General features: G+C 47.4%; 1 protein-coding gene across 2 annotated transcripts; it reads right to left on the minus strand.

Moving 5' to 3' along the window:
* Nucleotides 1–660: 660 nt before the first annotated feature.
* Nucleotides 661–19,487, minus strand: CD83 (CD83 molecule). Of its 2 annotated transcripts, none has more exons than XM_072813621.1 (5): nt 19,347–19,487; nt 19,132–19,247; nt 5,554–5,758; nt 3,082–3,185; nt 661–1,817 (listed from the first exon to the last, which is right to left on the minus strand). In XM_072813621.1, the coding sequence occupies exons 1-5, from the start codon at nt 19,381–19,383 to the stop codon at nt 1,692–1,694; spliced, it is 588 nt and encodes a 195-aa protein (XP_072669722.1). In that variant the 5' UTR covers nt 19,384–19,487; the 3' UTR covers nt 661–1,691. The 2 variants fall into 2 exon arrangements, with proteins under 2 accessions (XP_072669722.1, XP_072669721.1); XM_072813620.1 differs by having other exon boundaries at nt 661–1,820; nt 19,347–19,478.
* Between the last annotated feature and the right edge of the window lie 511 nt (nt 19,488–19,998).

The raw sequence follows: 19,998 nt of genomic DNA on the forward strand, positions 1-19,998 counted from the left end.
GCAAGGCAATAGGAGGATAGATTCAGGGCATCCTCGGGCACAAGGGGGTGCTGTTGCATAGAGGTCCACCTGCCATAAACACCCTCCCTGAAGAAGGGCTCAGCCAATGTGACATCTCTAGAACTTCATCTTGGGTTCTGGTTCTCAAACTAGTTTACAGATATCTTAGCACTTATTCCAACATTTTATGAGTAGTTTTAAATATAAAAAAAGAACACTCCCTATTCACATGCACTCATCTCATGACATGAAGGATGTGACAAAGAAGCAAGAACATGGAATTATCTTGGCTTTCCTTTGACTCCCTAATATCAGTGTGGGCCATCCACACACTACTCATGGGATCAAATCTCTTTGGAAAGCAAGTTGGGAAAGGGCCAAGTTTTATAAAAGAAACCCAACAACTATCAAAATGTCGATATAGCATTTTATGGACTCCCTTGTCCCCATGGACCAGTGGTTCCTGTGTGTCCATATCTTGGAGTACTTTTAGCTGCTGTGTCACTCACTGGCCTCCTTACTTCCCCAGAAGAACTCCTAGAAGACTATGGGAAGGTCTTATTTGTGGCTTTCTTTGTTTGGAATGACGGAAAACATGAAAAATGAAAGGCATTCTCTCAGGCTCAGAACACCACTGTAATAATAAGGATAATGACCCAATAGAGCTTCAAATTTTTATAGTGCTTTATGCTTTTCCAAAGCATTTCCACATATGTTATTGCAATCTACTCAGACAACAACCTTTCGGTTTACCATTGAAAAAGTAGAAATCATGAAGACCATGATTGAGATCATACAGTCAGGTAGTGGGACAACGGGCTAGAGCCCAGATTACACAATCGGCCCAACATTTCCATCAGGTCATCACCTAGCTCACTATCCTGTGGTCATGTTCTCTGGCTTCTCTGACATTGTACTTACTCTCCATACTGAGGTGACTTGTCTGTCAGCCCTGACAACTACAGATGTAGATTTCTAAAGGAGAAAACAAGACAAATCCTTCTTTGACAGGTATCTATGGATTTAAAAATAAATGTGGCACTCTTCTTTATTGCTTCCTTATGGGTGTCTTTCCCAGATGAAAAAGCCCCATTGGGGAACACTTCATCAACTTGTTATTTCTATGTACAGAAATACTCCTTAGTTCTAGCAGAGCCTTCACACCAGGAAATTATTTGCTAAATATTCCCCACTGTCTTACAGTTTGGCCTGTCGATTTCTCCCAGACATAAACCATCTGGGTTAGTACAAGAAAACACAGCAAATTCAAAAAGATGTTTCCCAGATGTGCAGAGGACGGCAGTCGTCGAGAGTCTATCACAGGGCCAGCTCCAGGCATCAGAATTTCCCAAGACCCTTTTCCAACTGTGTCTCACCATAGCTTGTATATGACTGAAAAGATTTCCAAGAGGTTGACCAGATAGCTGAGAAAAATGCTAAAAGGTAGCTGTGAAGCAGCAGCACGAGGGACTCCCTGCAGGTGGCCCCATGCTACATGGTCATGTAATGGCTTCCAAAGTCCTGCTCACAAAAAGTGGGCCGGGACCTGCTGTCAGGGATTTCAGAAGGACTTCACAGGAAGGAATGCCTTCTTCGGTGTGGGGGCTCATTCTTCTCTTGTCCTGTGGGACATACAGGCACACCACTGAGCCTTCTTCGCCTTTAGGAAAAACAACCTGCAGAGATCCTGCTCATACCACTTCTGTCTTGTGAAAAGTCACTGACTCCAAATGCTTATGTGGGGAGGTGACCGGGAGAAAAGCTCGTTCCATGCGAGGCTTAGAAAAATCTGGAAAAATACTCTGTTGTTGTGCAAACTTCTGAAAAATAAGAGTTAAGTTGAGAAATTAATAACTGAGAAAATGCATCATTCCCTTAACGCTGGCTGGCCAGCTCATTCTGGCAGCCTCACTCACTCTACAAGTGGGTTCGTACTATTTCACTGGCAGCTCCAGACTGACCAGAAGATGCTCTGACTACAGACCGAGGCCATTTCAAGCCCCTACTGTTTGTTATCTGCCTAGAAAATCATTTGCCAACAAGAAACTAAAGTCACTCATTTTTAAAATTTACTCTCCAGTAATTCCAATTATCTTGCGTGCAAATGACTCTAATGACCAAATTGAAAGCTCCTGGAGGGCAGGAACTATGTCTTATAATCTTTTTATGTCCCCTGCCAGTGCCTAGCTTAGTGCCTGTACACAGTAGGTGCTCCCTGGGGTCTTTAGATGGACAGATGTTCAAAATAGCACCCAAGAGAGAAGTACATGGCCAGAGAGACAAGGAAGTGAATGGAGGGGGCCAATGAGTGAAAAGCACTGGCCCAGAGATAGCTCTTGGATGAGCTCTGTCCTGGTCCCTAAGTAGCCAGTCCATCCTGATGGCATTGAGACATACAGGACAGATCACCTCCTAGTGGGTCAGGACCAGAGCTGGCCTTGGTCCCCTACAACTTTGGGAAACCAAGGTGTGCAACCGTGCAGAAAGAGGTTCAGGGTCTTTGAGCTGGAGGGTCTGCTACCAATAGCTCAAGGGCATGCCAAGGACATTTAAGTCCTGGCCAGCCATCCTCCATCCCAGGACACTCCCTGTATATACCCCACTACCCTGGCTTCTCAGGGTTAATTCTCAAGCAGTGGGTGGAAGTTCCAAAAATATAAGAGGAGAACCCACCAGAAGGAAATAGTTCAAGAACAGGAGATAGAGACTGATCTACCACCGTGGCTGTGCAGGGTAACCAGCCTCTGGGAAGAGGGGTGCCTCTGCCCCAGGACGGTGGGAAGTCGGTGCTGTGCTTTCTACCATTGTACCCACCAGGCCTTTCTCAAACCTTCCTCACACACCTTATTTTGTTTTCTCCTTGCAGTGCTGTGTGCAGACCAAGCAGATTGAAAACAAGTGGGGCCCTTCCAGCAATGATCTTCACGGTGCAGGTGGGGGGAGTGTGCTCGACAAATGCAGGGTTCAGAGAAGAACATCTCTCGCCACCATTAAATGATTCACACTATCTACCAAATATATTCAGATTGGCACCCTGGGTGTTCTTTTCATAATAATAGGTGTTTTTAAAAAGATACTTACACAAGTGAAAATAATGAGTGTTAAGTAGAAGACGACCAGAGCCAGCAGCAGTACAATCTCAGCTCTGTATTTCTGAAAAGTCTCTTTGCGTTCCTTAGGGCATCCTTAAAAAAAAAAAAAAAAAGAAAAAGAGTAAAATGTGAAGCCATTTAACAGGACTTTCCTACCATGATAAAAAGCTGAGAATGCTTTGCGCTGGTGTTTTTTCAGTTCTGCTTGTCTTCCACTCCTAAGCTCACGTCTGTGCCACTGGGAAAGAAGAGCAAGAGCAACAGCCGTGACAGTAGTGACGGGAGCGGCTGGTGCTTACTTGTGCACCTGCACCTGTGCCTGGCTGTGTGCAATGGGCTGGGCCTACAACATCTCAATCACAGGAGGCAGGCCTGAGGATCCCCATCCTACAGATGAAGGGCTCGGGGTGCAGAGAGGGTGCAGAGAGGCTGCGGGAGTAGGGCAGGTGGTGGAGCCGCGAGTCCGGGCCAGACTGACCCTGCTGCCCATCTGCCTCCACTTCAGGTGCTGGGCCTATCCTGGCTTCTCTGATGTCCTCACAGCAGATGACACACCATTTGTTAATCTGAGTTACCTAGCTTCGGTGGTGCTGTGCAGAACGCTAGGTGTTCTCACCTCAGGAGGACTAAGGGCTGAAGGAACAAGGCAGGCAAGCTGCCCAGCTAGTACTGAAGGAAGAAGTCGGCACATTTTTATAGAATCATGAAAGCTCCTCTGCCAAGGCCGGCAGCAAAGGTGGGCTAGGGGCTCCCCTGTGGCTGCAGCACTTGGGGACGCAAAGGAAGGAGGAGCCAGGCCTTCAGCCCAGGAGGAGACGTGGAAGGGACAGCCAGCCCTCACTCAGATGTGACATGCAATGTGTGCTGGATCTGCTGGAAGGCCCAGGCAGGAGCAGGTGGATGCAGACAACTGGGGGGTGGGGGTGGGGGGTGGGCAAGGGGATCCTCCCTGGGGCCCTGAATGGGCCTTGGTATAGCTGGCAACCTGTGAGGCTGGATTCAAAACTTCAATAGCAGGGGTGGGATGGGTTCACGCCACGGTCCATGACTCAAGAAAAGAAAGGTGGAGAGCGACTGTCCTAATGGCTCCTAACATTTATGCGACACTCCATGTACCCCAGGCACGGGACAAGGCACTTTTGTGTGACATCCCATTCAACCTTCACCATCAGCGCTTGTGGGAGATGTGTTCGCCCCCATCTGAGAGATGAGAGAACTGAGAGTGGCCCAAGGTCAACACACTCAAGTGCCATCGCTCCTAACTGAACCAGATCCAAGTGACTCCAGAGTCTGACCAGCGAGCTCGCAGGCAATGTTGGCCTCGGGAAAACAAAGGAGAGGAAGGCAGCTGTTCTCCATTTCTCTCAGCTCCACTCCCCACACCACATGCCTTCCTCTCTCTGCTGTCCTCTGCAAGGTGGCTCTCCTCCATCACTCTCGCAAGTGCGAGTATTCACGGACAGCCTCCTGTGGGGCTGGCGCGGCGAAGAACAGCAGCCAGCGTGTGGTGTCCAGTGGAGCTAGGGCGTGAAGACAAACAAAAGCAGCAGAAGGGGCCCCAGATTGAGAAGGGCAGGGTGCGTGCGTGCGTGTATGTGTGTGTGTGTGTATGGTGAGCCCTACACAGCGACCGTGTTCTTGTGAAAAAACTAATGTTCTTAAGTCAGATTCCCGCTAAAAGGAGAAAGTCATTATGGTACAAAAATCAGGCACTCTTGTGACAACAACGTGTTTGTCATTTCAAGCCTCAGCCACGAAAAAGCACTGGGCTAAAGTCAAAGGCAAGGCTTATTTTAAGCTCCATAAAGAAAAATAATGGGGGGAAAAAATCCAAAGAGATAATCCTCGTCCTGGAGCTCACTTCTTGGTATTACTGCATAGAGCAAAAACGTGTATTCTATCACTGGAACATTATTTTCTCGCTATTTCTTGAGTTGAGGTATTGGGCAATGTAATTACTGTAAATGGGAGGGAAATGCTATTCTCATGGTAGAAAGGTGGCCACATGATACAGCCCCCTTAGGCCGGGTGAGAAGGCGCAAGCGAGCGGAATATCATACAGTAACCTGATGTGTTCTGGACTACACAGTTTCTCTGTCCTCCAAAAATTAGTCTGAGATACTTCCTATTTGCTTCAAAGGGCTCTTGTATGAATCAACAACACCCGGATTAGTGGTTTGGCTACATTTGGCATCTGTCCGACTAGGGTAGATCTGTCCTTATTAAGGAAGGAAGGAAGGAAGGAAGGAAGGAAGGAAGGAAGGAAGGAAGGGAGGGAGGGAGGGAGGGAGGGGGGAGGGAGGGAAAAAGTTCTGACACTCTCGCAGGAGAATTCAGCTTTGAGCCACAGACAGGATCTGAAGCTCTGGGTCAGACTCCAGTCGAGAGGATGAGTCCGAGGACCCGACTGCAAGTGCACACCCCTGCTGCCAGGAGGGACCAGGTACAGAGGTCACCTCACCTGTCACCTTCAAGGTCACAGTGCCGCTTTGGTTTCTCTGCCCGTCCAGCTCCTCCACGGTGCACCTGTATGTCCCTGAGTCGGAGGTGGTAGTGTTTCGGATCTTCAAGTGCAGCCTTTCCTCGGGGGCCGCTAAGGAGCCTTCCTTCTGAGAGTGCAGACCGTCCCGGAGCTCCTCAATCTTCTCCTCGCCGCCCTCTGTGAGCTGTTGAAAGAGAATCCCACTGCATCAGGCTGTGACGGAGCCTGCAAACACTGCTCCCCGACCCCGCCACCACCACCAGGGTTCCACCTCTGGGTTTCATAACATCCATCCTCAGCTAGTTTTTTTTTTTTTTTAACAAAATATGATGTACATATGACCTTCAGGGGAGGAGGAGAAAAATCTATGAAAATTCTTTAAGGCTCTGTTTTCTGGAATCAGATCAGGCTCGAATTTCATGATCCTGCGTACCCCAGCTTCCAGCCCCGACAAAGCAGAGTGCTGCTGCTGACGATAACGACGTGCTGACAAGGGTTATGAGATGAAGTACGTGAATCACTTTGAGTCCCATTTTGTTGCTGATCGTTCTGTATTAAATGTTCTCTTGTGTTCTTCAGATATCAACTCACCCACTGATTGATTCCTAGTTTTGTATCTCAGCTCTTTGTCTGGAAATGCTCCTAAACTACAAACCACTGCCCGACAACCCCAGTGAAAAGCACAGAGATGCATCAGAAACACCCCCTCTAAGTGGACATCTTGTTCTTCCAAACCTGGGTTATCTGTGGGGCCGCGCATGATGTCACAGGTCGTAGCACCCTGCCTCTCTGCCAGGGCGGGAAGGCAGCTGGCAGCGGTGCCATGTGGACACTTTACATGTCAGATCATGTGCTGGTCATACCAAGATGTACATGGAAGGACACTGACCGCTTAAATTTTCGTAGCCAGGACAGACCAGCCTGACCGTGGGAGATGCCAAATTCAGCCCACCTAACCTGGCTGGGTCTCTCTCCCTGAACTATCTTCTTGGTCAAATCGGTGGGGTCTTTTCATCATCTAGTACTTCAGAGATTAGGCCACCACATTACCACCACATTCCCCCAGATAGACTTTCAGTTTGCCTAAGTAGCTTGCCCGCTGGTCCTCCACTGAAATGTTTTCCAGCTTCTAAAACTGATTTACACAAATGGGGAAGGCAAGTCGTTGTTCTCAGAGCTCAGGGGCAGCCCTTGCCCTTGGCTGGATGGCCAGGGACCAGCAGGGAGCATGAGACTCAGTGGCATTCCTTACCTGTCCCTACCACAGGGACAGCACCAAGGAGCCACCCCAGGGAAAGACACAGCGACTAGCAGGTCTCACTGCCGTGCCTTCACCTGCCTTTCCCCGCGGTTACTCTGGGCTGGGAGGCGGCAACTCCTCTCCCGCTCTCCAAGGGCCATCGGTGCGGAGAAGCAGCAACCAGTGAGGCAGGGGCAGCTCAGGGAAGAACACGCACACACTCGGTACACACACAGCACACACTACACACGTGCTGCACACACATTTACACACACTATACATTGCACACGCCAAAAATACTACACACGTGCTATACACATACGCACACAACACACACGCACTATACACACACTACACACACTATACATGCACTACACACACCACACACACGGCACACACTACACACTTGCACACACATTACACACACTATACATTACACACACCACATGCCACAAAAATATTGCACGCATGCTGTACACATACACACACAACACACACAACACACATGCACTCTACAAACACCACACACACTATTCATGCACTACACGCACCACACACACACTACATACACACTACACACATAGCACACACTGCAAACATACTACAAGCATGCTGTACACACGCTACACACACAGCACACATGCACTACACACACACTATACACACACCCCACACACTACACATATGCAACCCACACGTGCGTACTCCACACACAACACACACCATGTACTACACACACTCAGTGGCTTCTGCTTAATTTACTAGGTGAGGGAATGCACCTCCAGGTCAAGAGAAAGCCAGGGCTCCAGCTTCCACCGCCTTCGCCTTCGGTGCTGGTTATGCTTGTTAGCATTCTGCGGAGCGGGCTACAGAGACATCTGGTGGCAGATTTACCGCTCCCGCAAGGAACCCTGCTCCACTCACTGCCAGCACACGGGGCTGAGACTAATGGCTTCTCTCAGGCAGAGTCTATGAAAGTAAATCCCATTTCTTGACGGTTCTTCTTGTGTTGAAAGGTCCCTTCCTAAATAATCAAGGATCTACAGACTGGAGCCTTTAGATGTTCAAAAATAAAGCAAAAAACAAGGAGTGCCCAAGGAAAGTTAGGAGGGGCTAAAGCCATCCAACTGAATCTGGTGTGTGTGGCATGTGTAGTGCATGTGTGTGGTTAAACATCCAATTTAACCCAGGTTTTCCCTTTTCAAGCCTAACTGAACCAAAAACTGCAGCCTCATCGTGTGCTCATGCCTGTCCCCTCCTCCACACGTGGCAGAGGGGCTCCCTCCTACCAGCGCTACTGAGGGGCAGGTGCCCAGGACCCCAGGGCCCATGTGTCCCGAGATCTGCCCTCACACCTCCACGAGACCAGTTTGAACGAACTCAGCCCAGTCTCTGCAGTCTCCACTGATGTCTCATCCTGCTTTTCTTTCCTGAATTTACCTCCAAATACATCAACTCAGGTTTATTTCTAATAGATTTCAGCAGACTCTGCTTTGCTAAAAACCTTGCATCTGGAAGGACGGAAACTTGGTTGCAGCAAATATTTTGAGATTATTGATCTCCGGGTTTCTCCTTGGGGTCCCCTGGTCCCATCCAGTGATCCTTCTCTCAACTCAGAAAGATCCATCTGAAAGTCAAGATCAACACTGCAGACCCCTCTGGAAGGGGCGGAAACATAAACTATTATGTTTATTTATAAAAAGTGGCCCTATTATCATGCCGGCTGAAGCGAGTGTGTGCAGATGATCAACGCTGGCTGGCGGTGGCCTTCCACCTATTTGCAGAAAAGAATTCCCTTTAAAAATCAGCAGTAACAACAGTGAACAGTCGCTTATTTGATGGTCAGATTTCCATGGGCCTGTGGCTAAACCTCCAGTGGCCTCTAGTTATTTTCAACCAGCAAAACAAAGGCAGAGTGAGATCATGAGAAAAACAGAGGGCAGACAGAAAGGCAGAACAAGGAGTGCCAAAGCAACCTACAGAATTTTGATTGATCCATCACACCCATCCGTGGGGTCATCACAAAATATCTCAACTCTCATTGAGGCCATCTTGCAACCTCTTCCTGGCTTTTCCTGAAAGACCCAGAAAACTTACTGGTTGAACTTGGGAACTCTTGTTAAAGTCATGAGCAGCGGTCTTTGCCTGATGACTAACTACCGCAGAAGGAACCTTCTGTGAATTCACACAATGCACCTGGAAACATTTCAGAATGCTCCCTCTAGCTTCAAGCTGTAGGTACACACAACGCCTATTCCATCCCTTCTTTATGCCATTTCGAGATAAACCTTCTCATGTGACTCCATCTGGGGATTCTGGGACTTGCCTACAGCTGCAAAAATAGTCGTAGATTTTATGTTCGTGTTGCACGCTCAAAATGCAAGCAGGTACCACCAGTACTGAGAGACTTTTTATGCAAAAGTTCAGATCATTAACTTCAGTTCTGTGCCCAAGCAGCTACCAGGTGAGTCTGCTGTGGCAAGAGCTGCACCATTCAAGAACCGGAGGAGACTTTCAGAAAGAGGCCAATGAAGCAACCAGCACATGGGCCATCCTCAACTTTGCTTTGTTTTATGAGTTCTTATAAACATTTGAGCTGGCTCAAAATCAACCACTGGCAAAGAACAGCTCTTAAACATTCCAAATCTGAAAGTGTTTCATTGCCTCTCTGCAAAAGCATTTTAGGAAATAGTAATTTATAACAAAAGGAACCCTCAGATTCATTCACAGCCAAGCATAATTGATGGGGACTATTTAATGCGTACTTTACAAAGCTAATATTGTAGTGTGCTAAACCACAACACGATTTGGGCAAATTAATTCCTCAAAACACTCATCCCAATTATGTTTTAAAAATCCACTCTCCATGCATTAACTCTTACGCTGACAATTCTATATTTTTGATTGGATTAGAGAAGGGTAAAATACAGGACATCTCATTTTCAGAAAGCCGAAGGATATTTGATTTGTCTCAAGGTCCTCTAGAAGACTAAATAATTTAAGCAGCATATTCTCTCTCTAAAATGGAGATTTGACCTTAAGGAAACCACAAGCCCCAAATTAAATAAACTCTTTAATTTGCTCAACGCTAAAGCAAGCAAATACAAGAATTAATTTTAAGGGCATGTGAATTAAGTGGAGTTTTTTAAATGATGGACAAATTTGAAGTCGAATAAAAGAAATCAAATAAAGATTTAATATGTTTGAAATTGAACTAATATTTCAGTCAAAAATCCTATTATGGTGGAAAGTTATTTTTTTAAGTTTAAATAATTTTATCCAAATACATGCTCACCTTCTAGATTACCATGTTTAAATAGAAGAGAGTAATTGTTCCATACCTACAGCAAAGAAAGGATTTAGATCACAAACCTGGAATTCAAATTTACCAGACATGAGATCTGTTAAGAATGTGATAGAAAACTAGAAGAAAAGGAAGAGATTTTTTTTTTCTGATGGGCAAAATGTGTGTGCTTATATATACATATAAATATTTAACTCAACAATTTGATTAAATGTATTTAAAGGTATGGACGTTATGTATTTAAACATGGTTTGAGAGTAATCTGCTATATTCCAATCACACTGAACAGCTTTTTCTTTATTGCATTTCTCATGCACTAACTTTCATGTACCTTGGTTTCTAACTCAATTAAAGTGCCAATATAATCCCCATTCATCATAAAAACAGCTCTTTATAACGTGCAAAATAGTTTGGCTCGGAGGTTGATGTCATAATGAGGGTAGAATGTATGCGCATTAACATCGTTTTTTTCTAAGTGTAGTTTTATTGGAAAAATGATTTTCCACTTTGAAATTTACTGGGTCTAATAGACAGAGCTGAATTTATGGCTGCTAAGAGAGTTATGAGTATGGCAGAGGCAATGTAATTAAGAGCACAGGTTTTGGAGTCAAACAGACCTGGAAGCAAACTCCAGTCCTACCATGGCTAGTTCTGCTCTTGGCCTACTGACCAAACAGCTCTTGGGCTCCCATCTGCTCAGTGGACACTAGGGTAATTGTATCTCATCAGGGTGGTGTGAAGACATCCATGATGATGGGCGCGGATGGTATGGCATAGTGTCTGTTCATCACACACGGAGCCCTAAACATGTTACTCTTCTCTCTCATTTTCCCAGCCCACATTCTAAATAGTTCCCAGCACATTGGAATTATTCAAAGAGCATTTGCTGAGTGAATGAGTAAATTTTAGAGAAAACAAGGGAGTTACAAGGGCACTGGCTTTGGAATCGAAGGCCCAAAGTCCAGATTCGTGGTCAGTTAGCTGGGTCTTCTTCAGTAAAGTACCTCATCTCTGAGTCTCATTTCCCCAACTGTGACTCTCTTACTTGCCACATGAAGCTATTTTAAGTATCAAAAGGGAAAATACATGAAAGTGCTTTACAATTGGTAAGGCTGGTCATAGAATTTGTTCTTATGTCTCATAGCTTTCCATTCTATCCATGTTCTTGGTCATTCTTTCCTGCTGATACTTCCCGTCTCCTCCTTGGCAACGTTGTTCTAGAAGTTCCAACCTCTGCTCTAAAGAAAAATTATTTTTCTACCCACAATGTGTCCAAAATATCCACAACATCTGGATTTTCTAAAGCATCATGATAATAAATGTGGCAAAACTCTTTGGAACTGGGATTTGCCCATTCATTGTTCATGCAAACCATCCTTCTTCCATTTGCCATCTTGTAGGTCCGGCTGGACCTGGAAGGGGCACTCCTATGACTCCGAGTCACGTCCTTCAGAGGGCACTACACCTGGTTCTAGAGAGGCACATGTAGCTCAGGCCTGACATCTGTGACCAGAGAGATTGGCTCTGATAGCCACACGACCCAATCAAAGCCACTTAAATATAATCAGACATTTGTTGAGATATTAGAAGAGAGACACTATCTTTTCCTTTGCACATGATCCCGAGAGGGTACACAAGACTGCAGCTATCAGCTATTACCTCTCTGCCATGTGGATGGAGGCTGATGATAAAACTAATATGAAGAAAGAAGACTTGAGGGACAGAAAGACACCACGTCCTAGGGATATCCATGAACCTCTAAATCCAGCTGTATTTGTTTCCTATGTTGCCATAACAAAGTACCATGAACTGAGCGACTTAAATTAACAGAAATGTATGTTCTCAGAACCCTCGTGGACTGTTGGTGGGAATCCAAACTGGTGCAGCCACTGTGGAAAACAGTATGGAGGTGCCACAAAAAATTAAAAATAGAACTACCCTACTTCCAAAAAAAAAAAAAAAGAACTACCCTACTTCCACTACTGGGTATTTACCCAAAGAAGATGAAAAGGCTAATTTGAAAAGATGTATGCATCACTACACTTACCACAGCATTATTTACAGTAGCCAAAATATGGAAGCCCCCCAAGTGTCCACATTGATAGATGAATGAATAAAGAAGATGTACGGTGTGTGTGTATACATACATACAGCCATAAAAAAGAATGAGATCTTGCCATTTGCAACAACACATATCTAAATGGCATAATATAAAGTGAAATAAGTCAATCAGAGAAAGACAAACACCATATGATTTCACTCATATGTGGAATTTAAGAAACTAAATGAATGAACAAAGAAGAAAGAAACAAAAAAAGAAAAGAGAGACAAACAAAAAGCAGACTCTTAACTGTAGAGAAGAAACTGAAGGTCACCGGAGGAAAGGTGGGGGGGGGGGGGGGATGGGGGAAATAGGTGATGGGGATGAAGGATAACTCACCATGATGAGGACTGAGTAATGTATAGAATTGTTGAATTGTTATATGGCACACCGGAAACTAATATAACACTATGGGATAACTATACTGGAATTAAAATTGTTTTAATAAAATGTAAAAAATAAAGAAAAGTATTTTCTCATAGTTCTGGAGGCCAAAAGTCCACAAGCGAGGTGCTGACAGGGCCAGGCTCTCTCTGAAGGCTCTAGGGAAAAATCTGTTTCGTGCCTCATTCCTAAAGCTTCTGGCATTGCCAGCCATCCTTGGCATTCCTTGGCTTGTGGACACAGCAATCCAGTCACTACCTCCACCTTAGGGTGTTCTCCCTGTGTGCCATGTCTGTATCTCTGTTTTCTTATAAGGACACCAGTCACTGGATTAGGGCCCACCCTAATCAAGTATGAGCTCACTTTAAATTGATGACATCTGCAAAGACCTTATTTCCATATAAGGTCACATTTGCAGATACCAGGGATAATCTTTCTGTGGGAAACAATTTTACCCACAACACCAGAGATAACTGAAGTGTGAATTACAATTTTGAAGTTTTTTCCATTTCGACTATATGAACTAATATATGCCCTTTACTTTAAGTGAGTTTTGCCCGGATTACAATGCTTCGCAACTGAAAGGGTGCTACTCACAGGTACACTTTGAACTGCCCCCATAAATAAATGTGTTACAGAGGGAGATATCTCCACATGTAGACCAGTCCTTCTTGTTCCTTGGGCTCACATGTTCCCCTCTCCTCAGGGAAGTGAGACATACAGGCCTAATCTGATTGAGAAACCAGAGTGTCTGGTCCAAGGTGATTATGAATTGTTTATGGCAACTGGCATCCTTTCTCCTGCAGGTTTTCTCCACCTGGATTTATAATCTTAAACAACTACTCACTCTTCTGGGATCTGTCATCTCTTAGAGATTTGGGACAAGAATATGCAGTAGACTAGTTGGTCTCGACAAAAACACCAGGTGATATAAATAAGCCTTGGGCTCCCAAGACTGTACCAATATTACATGACCCACACGGGAATTTTAACCAAATAGACCCCAGTGCAAAAACAAAAATCCAAGTAGGTCTATGGGTGTTCTTTAAATCTTGGGGAAGTACCTCTGGTTTGACTACAGCTTTTGGTAGAAAATTTGGGGTTATCACTGGAGTGGCCAGGAAAAGCTTATGCAAATGATTTCAGATGAAGAAACCCTTTTTTAGGTAATGAATCTCTTTTTAACCCTGCTTTACACTAGACCTTCCCTTACATCACTGAGACCTTCTCCTAACTTCCTCTTCTCTGTGTAGTGACATAACCAAATATAGAACTAAGATAATGCTGTTTCTCACATGACCTAGGTTCCCCCTTTTATTCATGGAAAATAAGTGTTCGATTTCTGTTTAACCCCCAGCTGCCTTCTTCTTCCTCACTCTCTTGCACACTGAAAGACTGTAGTAACTTTGCTCTGATTTGTCACTGTCCCAAAATCTCAGTGATGGCTCATTCACAGCTGACTGAGACTTCTAGAAGCCCTCCAGGGCAGCCACATGCTGTATTGCCCACTCCTCTGTAGAACCATGAGGACACAATGGGTGGCCAGGAAAGAAAGGAAGGTAAATTTCAGCAATGTGCTGACGTCTTGGCTGAGTTGACCTGATTGGATTTTGCTGTAGTGAGGGAACAAGGCCTCCCTCTGGGACTCATCTTCCAGGATGAATCAGAGTGTGTCTTTCACCACAAGAAATACGCTTTTCTTTATAGATTTGTGTCATTACATCATCCTCTTTGCTTAAAAATTTTCAGTGACTCCCTGCTACCAAAAGGAGTTCAAGCCATCATAGTTGGGCATTCAAGGTTCCTCACCATCTATCCCAGCCTTCTTTGTAACATCCCCCAGCCCTCTCCTGTGTAATTCTCCCTTCCAGATCACCAGTCCCCCCACTGGTTCCCCAAAATGCTTGTTGTGGATTCCTTTTCCTTGCCTTTGCTCTAGATGGTTCTCTGGCAAAAGTTCCCTGTTGATTTTAAGATGGCCAGCACAAGTCCCAGGGCTTGGAACACACTTGGGACTTAGAAATATTGACTAATGAAGTGTAAATATAAGAGACCTCTGAAAACCAACTTTATGTCTTTCGTGGTTTGACCTAAGGTAAAGCCCATAAAAATGATTCAACCAGGGCACGTAATATAGGTGCCAATGTACACAGGATGACTTTTCTTTAATGCTAACTACATACATCGTTTTCATGCTTCAATGTTTCAGTGCTTCTATGTTTAGTGTGTTTGTTCCCTTTTTCTCCTAAAAACGTGCTCTTAAATTCTATCTTATAACAGATAAAACTCTAGAATCAAGGAGGTCTAGTGAGTGGCACACACTGGCTCCTTCGTGAGTCCACCAGCATTTATGTCTGTACAGATTACATCTGCCCAGACCATTCATCACCCTCAGGCCCTATGACGGGATCTGCTTCTCTCAATGCTTCCTTGCTTTGCGGTGCTTTATCACACAAGATGATGGAGACAGGAAATACAACTACACAGAAGAGGAGATTGGCAACATACATGGAAGACGGTTTCACAACAAATCCAGGACAAGCAAGCTCTGCATGGTTGACTATCCTGGAACTTTTGAAGCAGCTTCATGCAAACCATGAACCTGCTCTCGGCCAGCATCGAGGGCCAGGGGGACAGTCCATGATCTGCCGCAGCTGGGGCTCTTCTCACTATTACAAAATCAAGACTGACCTCTGAAACCAGTGTGACTTCCTCTTTCTTCCTTCCGTTGGAAATAATCTGAAAAGGGCATTTGTCTTGTGACGCATCTCTGTCCTCACCCCCGCAATGTCATCCTAGGTTGACACTAAATATCCTCTTTCGTTATGCATCGACATAGGTTATCCGGGCTCCTCGTGTGATACAAGATGGTACTATGTCTCCCTGATAAATAACCGCTTGTTATTATTAATAGCCAACATCAGCATGCTCAAACCCTCCATCCAGTATCATCCTCTCCCTCCAAACCTGGCGCAGCCTCATTAAAGAGAGCATGCCTCCGCTTAGGCTCAGCACGAAGCACAGGAGTAGCCCTTCCATGGATGTTCTTACTCCCGGCAGACATAAAAGACTCCCTGCATCGCTCGCAGCCAATGAGAGAGAGTGCTGGACCAAAGTCGGCTTGCATATTTTCTCAAAATACCTCCCTAAACAACCACAGTCAACTCACAACTTCGAAGGCTAAATTTAGCTACAATCCAGATGGATATGTGTATGCACATTTCTATTTCTTCTCAATCATCCACTCTGCCTTAACAGGTACATATGGAGAGGATAAGAGGAGGACCCAATGATGGATCTCAGTTAGAAGGACATTGGTCCATGGGAAGTAAGTCAGTTAAGAGGCATTGGACTATCTCCGCCCACTCTTGGCTCCCCCATGTCCCCTTGTGTATGTATTAAGCCTCCCCCAACCCCCTCTCACTGTACCTTTGAAACAGAGGATAAAATGGACACTGTTTCTTCCCCCACTCACCCTAATGTTTCAAACACTGATTGGATGCCCTCTGCTTTGGGTCTTTCTGTAAAAGGGACATGATAAGAAACACATGGTTTACATGGATCCTTTGGTAATCACAAGTAATCACTGCCAATTGGACAGTGGCAGGATGCCCTATGGTGCGGGAGAACCGAGTGGTACGTGGAATTTTAAATTGTGAGTCATTATAACCATAATTGTGATATGTAGAAGCCCTGTGAGAATGTGAATCAATCTGGTGGATGGTTCAAAACAAGACAAAACAAAAAAAAAACAACCAAAAACCCCACTCCAAGGGACTCTCTGCTCTGCTTCTGCTCACAGCCCACAGTTGTGCAAAGAGGCCCGACAAACACTAGTGATGACAAGGGAGGTGACATGAGCGAGGCTAGCTGTGCTCATCAGGCTTAAAGTCCTCCTTTTAGAGCTACCTCTCCAGTTCACTAAAACATTTTACAAGAAAGGTATGTGGGGAAAAAAGACAAGCTGCTTAATCTTCTGTAAAACCAAGTATTTCAGTATTTCACCACTGACCTTATTCCCAGAATACTCTGTCCACTTTTGTTGTACAAACAAAATCAACACAAAGGTATAATTACTGGGCTGGAAAAGAACCACATCTACAGAACATGCTGAGACCTGTTAAAAAGTACTTGAAGGAACAATGCATTTTGCTTTCAAGGTATCTGAATAGTTTATTGGCATAGCACAGCTTCCTTGTCCACCACGACTTGATCACTGTTTACCTCTTTAAAAAAATAAAAAATAAACTATGGTATGATTTTGCAATGATCCTATTCCATGATCCCACAGAAAAAAAGAAAATGCCAAGAGACTGCTAATCTTTTTTTTTTTTTTTAACAGAGTTTTGAGAGACCTTCAGGGTAAATCATGGAAGAACTGTGTTCAATAACCAAGCCCATACATTACAGAGTTACATCATCAGCTGACATCCAAGGAGAAGCCAAAGGTTAATTGCTATGGTTTACTGCATCATTCCAAATGACCTTGTGCAAGAAGATTTACCTTGACAACTGTCTGAACTTTACAGTCTGAAATTCCATCTACTTGTTTCATGAGTACTTTTTAATTACTCCCCTGGGGATATTAATATTATTTTTCTTTTTAAAATTCCTCTCAGGAAGAGATTGTGGTTTCATGTTTCCCCACCTCCTCTTCTTTAAGATAACTAAGTCCCTGCCCGGCTAGATCAAGGACACTTTTGTTTTCTTTAAGTAACTGAGGTAGAAAACAGAGACATCAAGACAGGCCTCTAAAAACTCAGGCTACTTGATTCAAATCCCATCTCCGTCATTGAGCCAGCTACGGAACAGTGAGTGGGATTGCCTCATTCCCTAAGGTTCAGTGTCCTCCTGTGTAAAATGGGAACAGTAGTAGCAGGACTTCTTTCTTAAGTCCATTGGGATAGTACAGTAAATACTTACCTCGGGGGTGCCTAGGTGGCTCAGTCGGCTAAGCGTCTGCCTTCAGCTTGGGTCATGATCCAAGAGTCCTGGGATCTAGCCCCACATCAGGCTCGCTGCTCAGCCAGGAGCCTGCTTCTCCCTCTTCTCCCCATTTGTGCTACCTGGGTCGCTATCTCTGTCTCTCAAATAAATACAATCTTTAAAAAAAAAAAAATTAGAAAAAATATTCATCTCAGAGGTCGGCACAGAGAGAGCACTCAAATCATGTTTGTTTGTTTGTTTTTTCAAATCATGTTTTTACAATACTTTTTTTTACACGCCGTTGTTTTTACTACAAGAACGATTTCAGAATTGTTCCCTTCTCTGATCCCACACTGAATAAAGTGGAAATGAAGTCAGAATGATCACAAACCTACTTTCATACACAGTACCGAGCTCCAAGGCAGCAGCAACATGGCCAGTGTACCTAACCCACCGAGTGCCAACCTGAATTCACTGAGCACCTTCCCGATTAGCAGGGCAAAGGCTGGTGTTGTGCAGAATACACAAAAGCAGTGTGCAGCACCATCCGGGAAACTGAAATCTAGCCAGGAGAGGAGTCACACACATGCCTGCACGTGCATGCATGCACACACGCGCACACACACACACACCCCCAAGAGATAACTGTCCTATGCTGCCTGGCTAACTGGCCAGATGCAGGTTTTGTTAGCAATTTGTTTTTGTTTTTGTTTTTGTTTTTGTTTTTTTTGAGGGTAGAAGAGCCCTGCACTCTGTGGAAAGCAGCAAACGCAGAGATGTCCTCTAAGGCCAGGAGTTTCAATCAGAGCTGTGGAGCAAGGCTAGGCTGTCACATGCACTTGGCTGAAGCTAGAGGTGCCCTGGGGGCCCTAACCTCAAGCATGGAGGTGAGCGACAGAGCAGGGGCTGCTTGGCTTTGCAAAGGCGCCAGAACCGCAGTCTCAGCATCTGAAAATGTTCCAGTTGAGCAGAATCCTTAAAAAAAAAACGCCCCAGAGGAACTCCCTTCTCTTCACAGCGACGCTGGCTGCTGCTGCAGTGAGCGCTGCTCTGCTCGCGCGCGGTCCCAGGCGCCCCCCTGGCGGGGCCTGGGGAGGGGGGGGGGGAGCGCCAAGCGGCAGCGACCGGCGAGGGGCCAGGGTAGCCCACAAAGGGGTGGGGGTGGCCGACACACAACTACTCCCCGGGCAGCAAGCCTCGACCACGGCAGCCTGCGTCTCAGGCCTTCCTCGCCAAGCGCCTCGCCCTTGCCTCCCTGCCCCGAACTCCGGGCATCACAGTCCCCAAACACCAGAAATCAGAAATCTGGGGACACGCCTCCTGCCGGATACCCAGGTCCGCCGCGGGCCACAACCACAGGTGGCCTCCCGGATTCATCCAAATGAGAGTCTCCGCCTTCCCATCGGCTTCTCGGGATCGTTCCTCCCCCGCCACCTCCGGGGGCAGGACGAGGATTAGGTCCCCGGGGAGCAACCTCTGAGCAGATGCAGGAGCCGGGGAGGGGGCCGCGGGGAGGCCCGGGGCTCGGAGGCCGGCGGGGGACACAGGGTCGCAGCCCTCGGGGGTGGCCGCGCGCGAGCCCGCGGGCAGCGCCGCGCTTACCTTGGCCCAGGACACGTCGTAGGGGCCCCGGGGCTCCCTGCGGACGGCGCACGGCAAGTCCACCGCCTCGGAGCAAGCCACCTTCACCTCCCGCGCCGCGGGCGCCAGGCTGCAGGCTGCACGGGGGACAGAGAGAGCGGCGTGAGCCAGCGAGAGGGGACGGGGGGCCCCGGGGTCCCCGGGGTGGGGGCGCCCACAGGCGTCTGGGGTCCTACCGCAGCTCAGGAGCAGGAGCCGGAGGCCGCGCGACATGGCTGGGGACTGCCGGCCTGGGGAGCGCTCCGCCGCGCCGCTCTCTTGTACCCGCGCGCAGGGACTTCCCCCGGCGCCAGCCCCGGGGAATCCCCCGCTCCCGGCGGCCCGCCCGCCCCCGCGCCCGCCCCCGCGCCCGCCCCCGCGGGGAGCCTCAGGCCACGCCCCCGCCACGCCCCCGCCACGCCCCCGGCCCCGCGCCCGCCCCCGCGGGGAGCCTCAGGCCACGCCCCCGCCACGCCCCCGGCCCCGCGCCCGCCCCCGCGGGGAGCCTCAGGCCACGCCCCCGCCACGCCCCCGCCACGCCCCCGCGGCCCGGAGTCCGCGTGGCTGCGGCGATCGCCACCCGCGCGTAACGCGGGCCGCCTGGGCTCTGCGGGCGAAGGGGCGCGCGGGACGGCTCCGGGCCGAGGCTCCGGGCGAGCGCGGGCGGGGCCGACCCGGGGCGGTCCCCTCTCCCCACGCGGGCCCGGCGAGACCCAGAGAGGTGGCGCCGCTGCCCGGGTCGCCCCCCGCAGAAGGCGAGGGTGGTGACGCCGGAGGTGAACCCGGGGCCCGCTCTTCCCCAGATGCTGCTGTAACCCGAGACTCCTTAGGCTCCCCGCGGAGGCGGAG

Source organism: Canis lupus, chromosome 37, assembly GCF_048164855.1.
Source record: "Canis lupus baileyi chromosome 37, mCanLup2.hap1, whole genome shotgun sequence".
NCBI classification, from domain to species: Eukaryota; Metazoa; Chordata; class Mammalia; order Carnivora; family Canidae; genus Canis; species Canis lupus.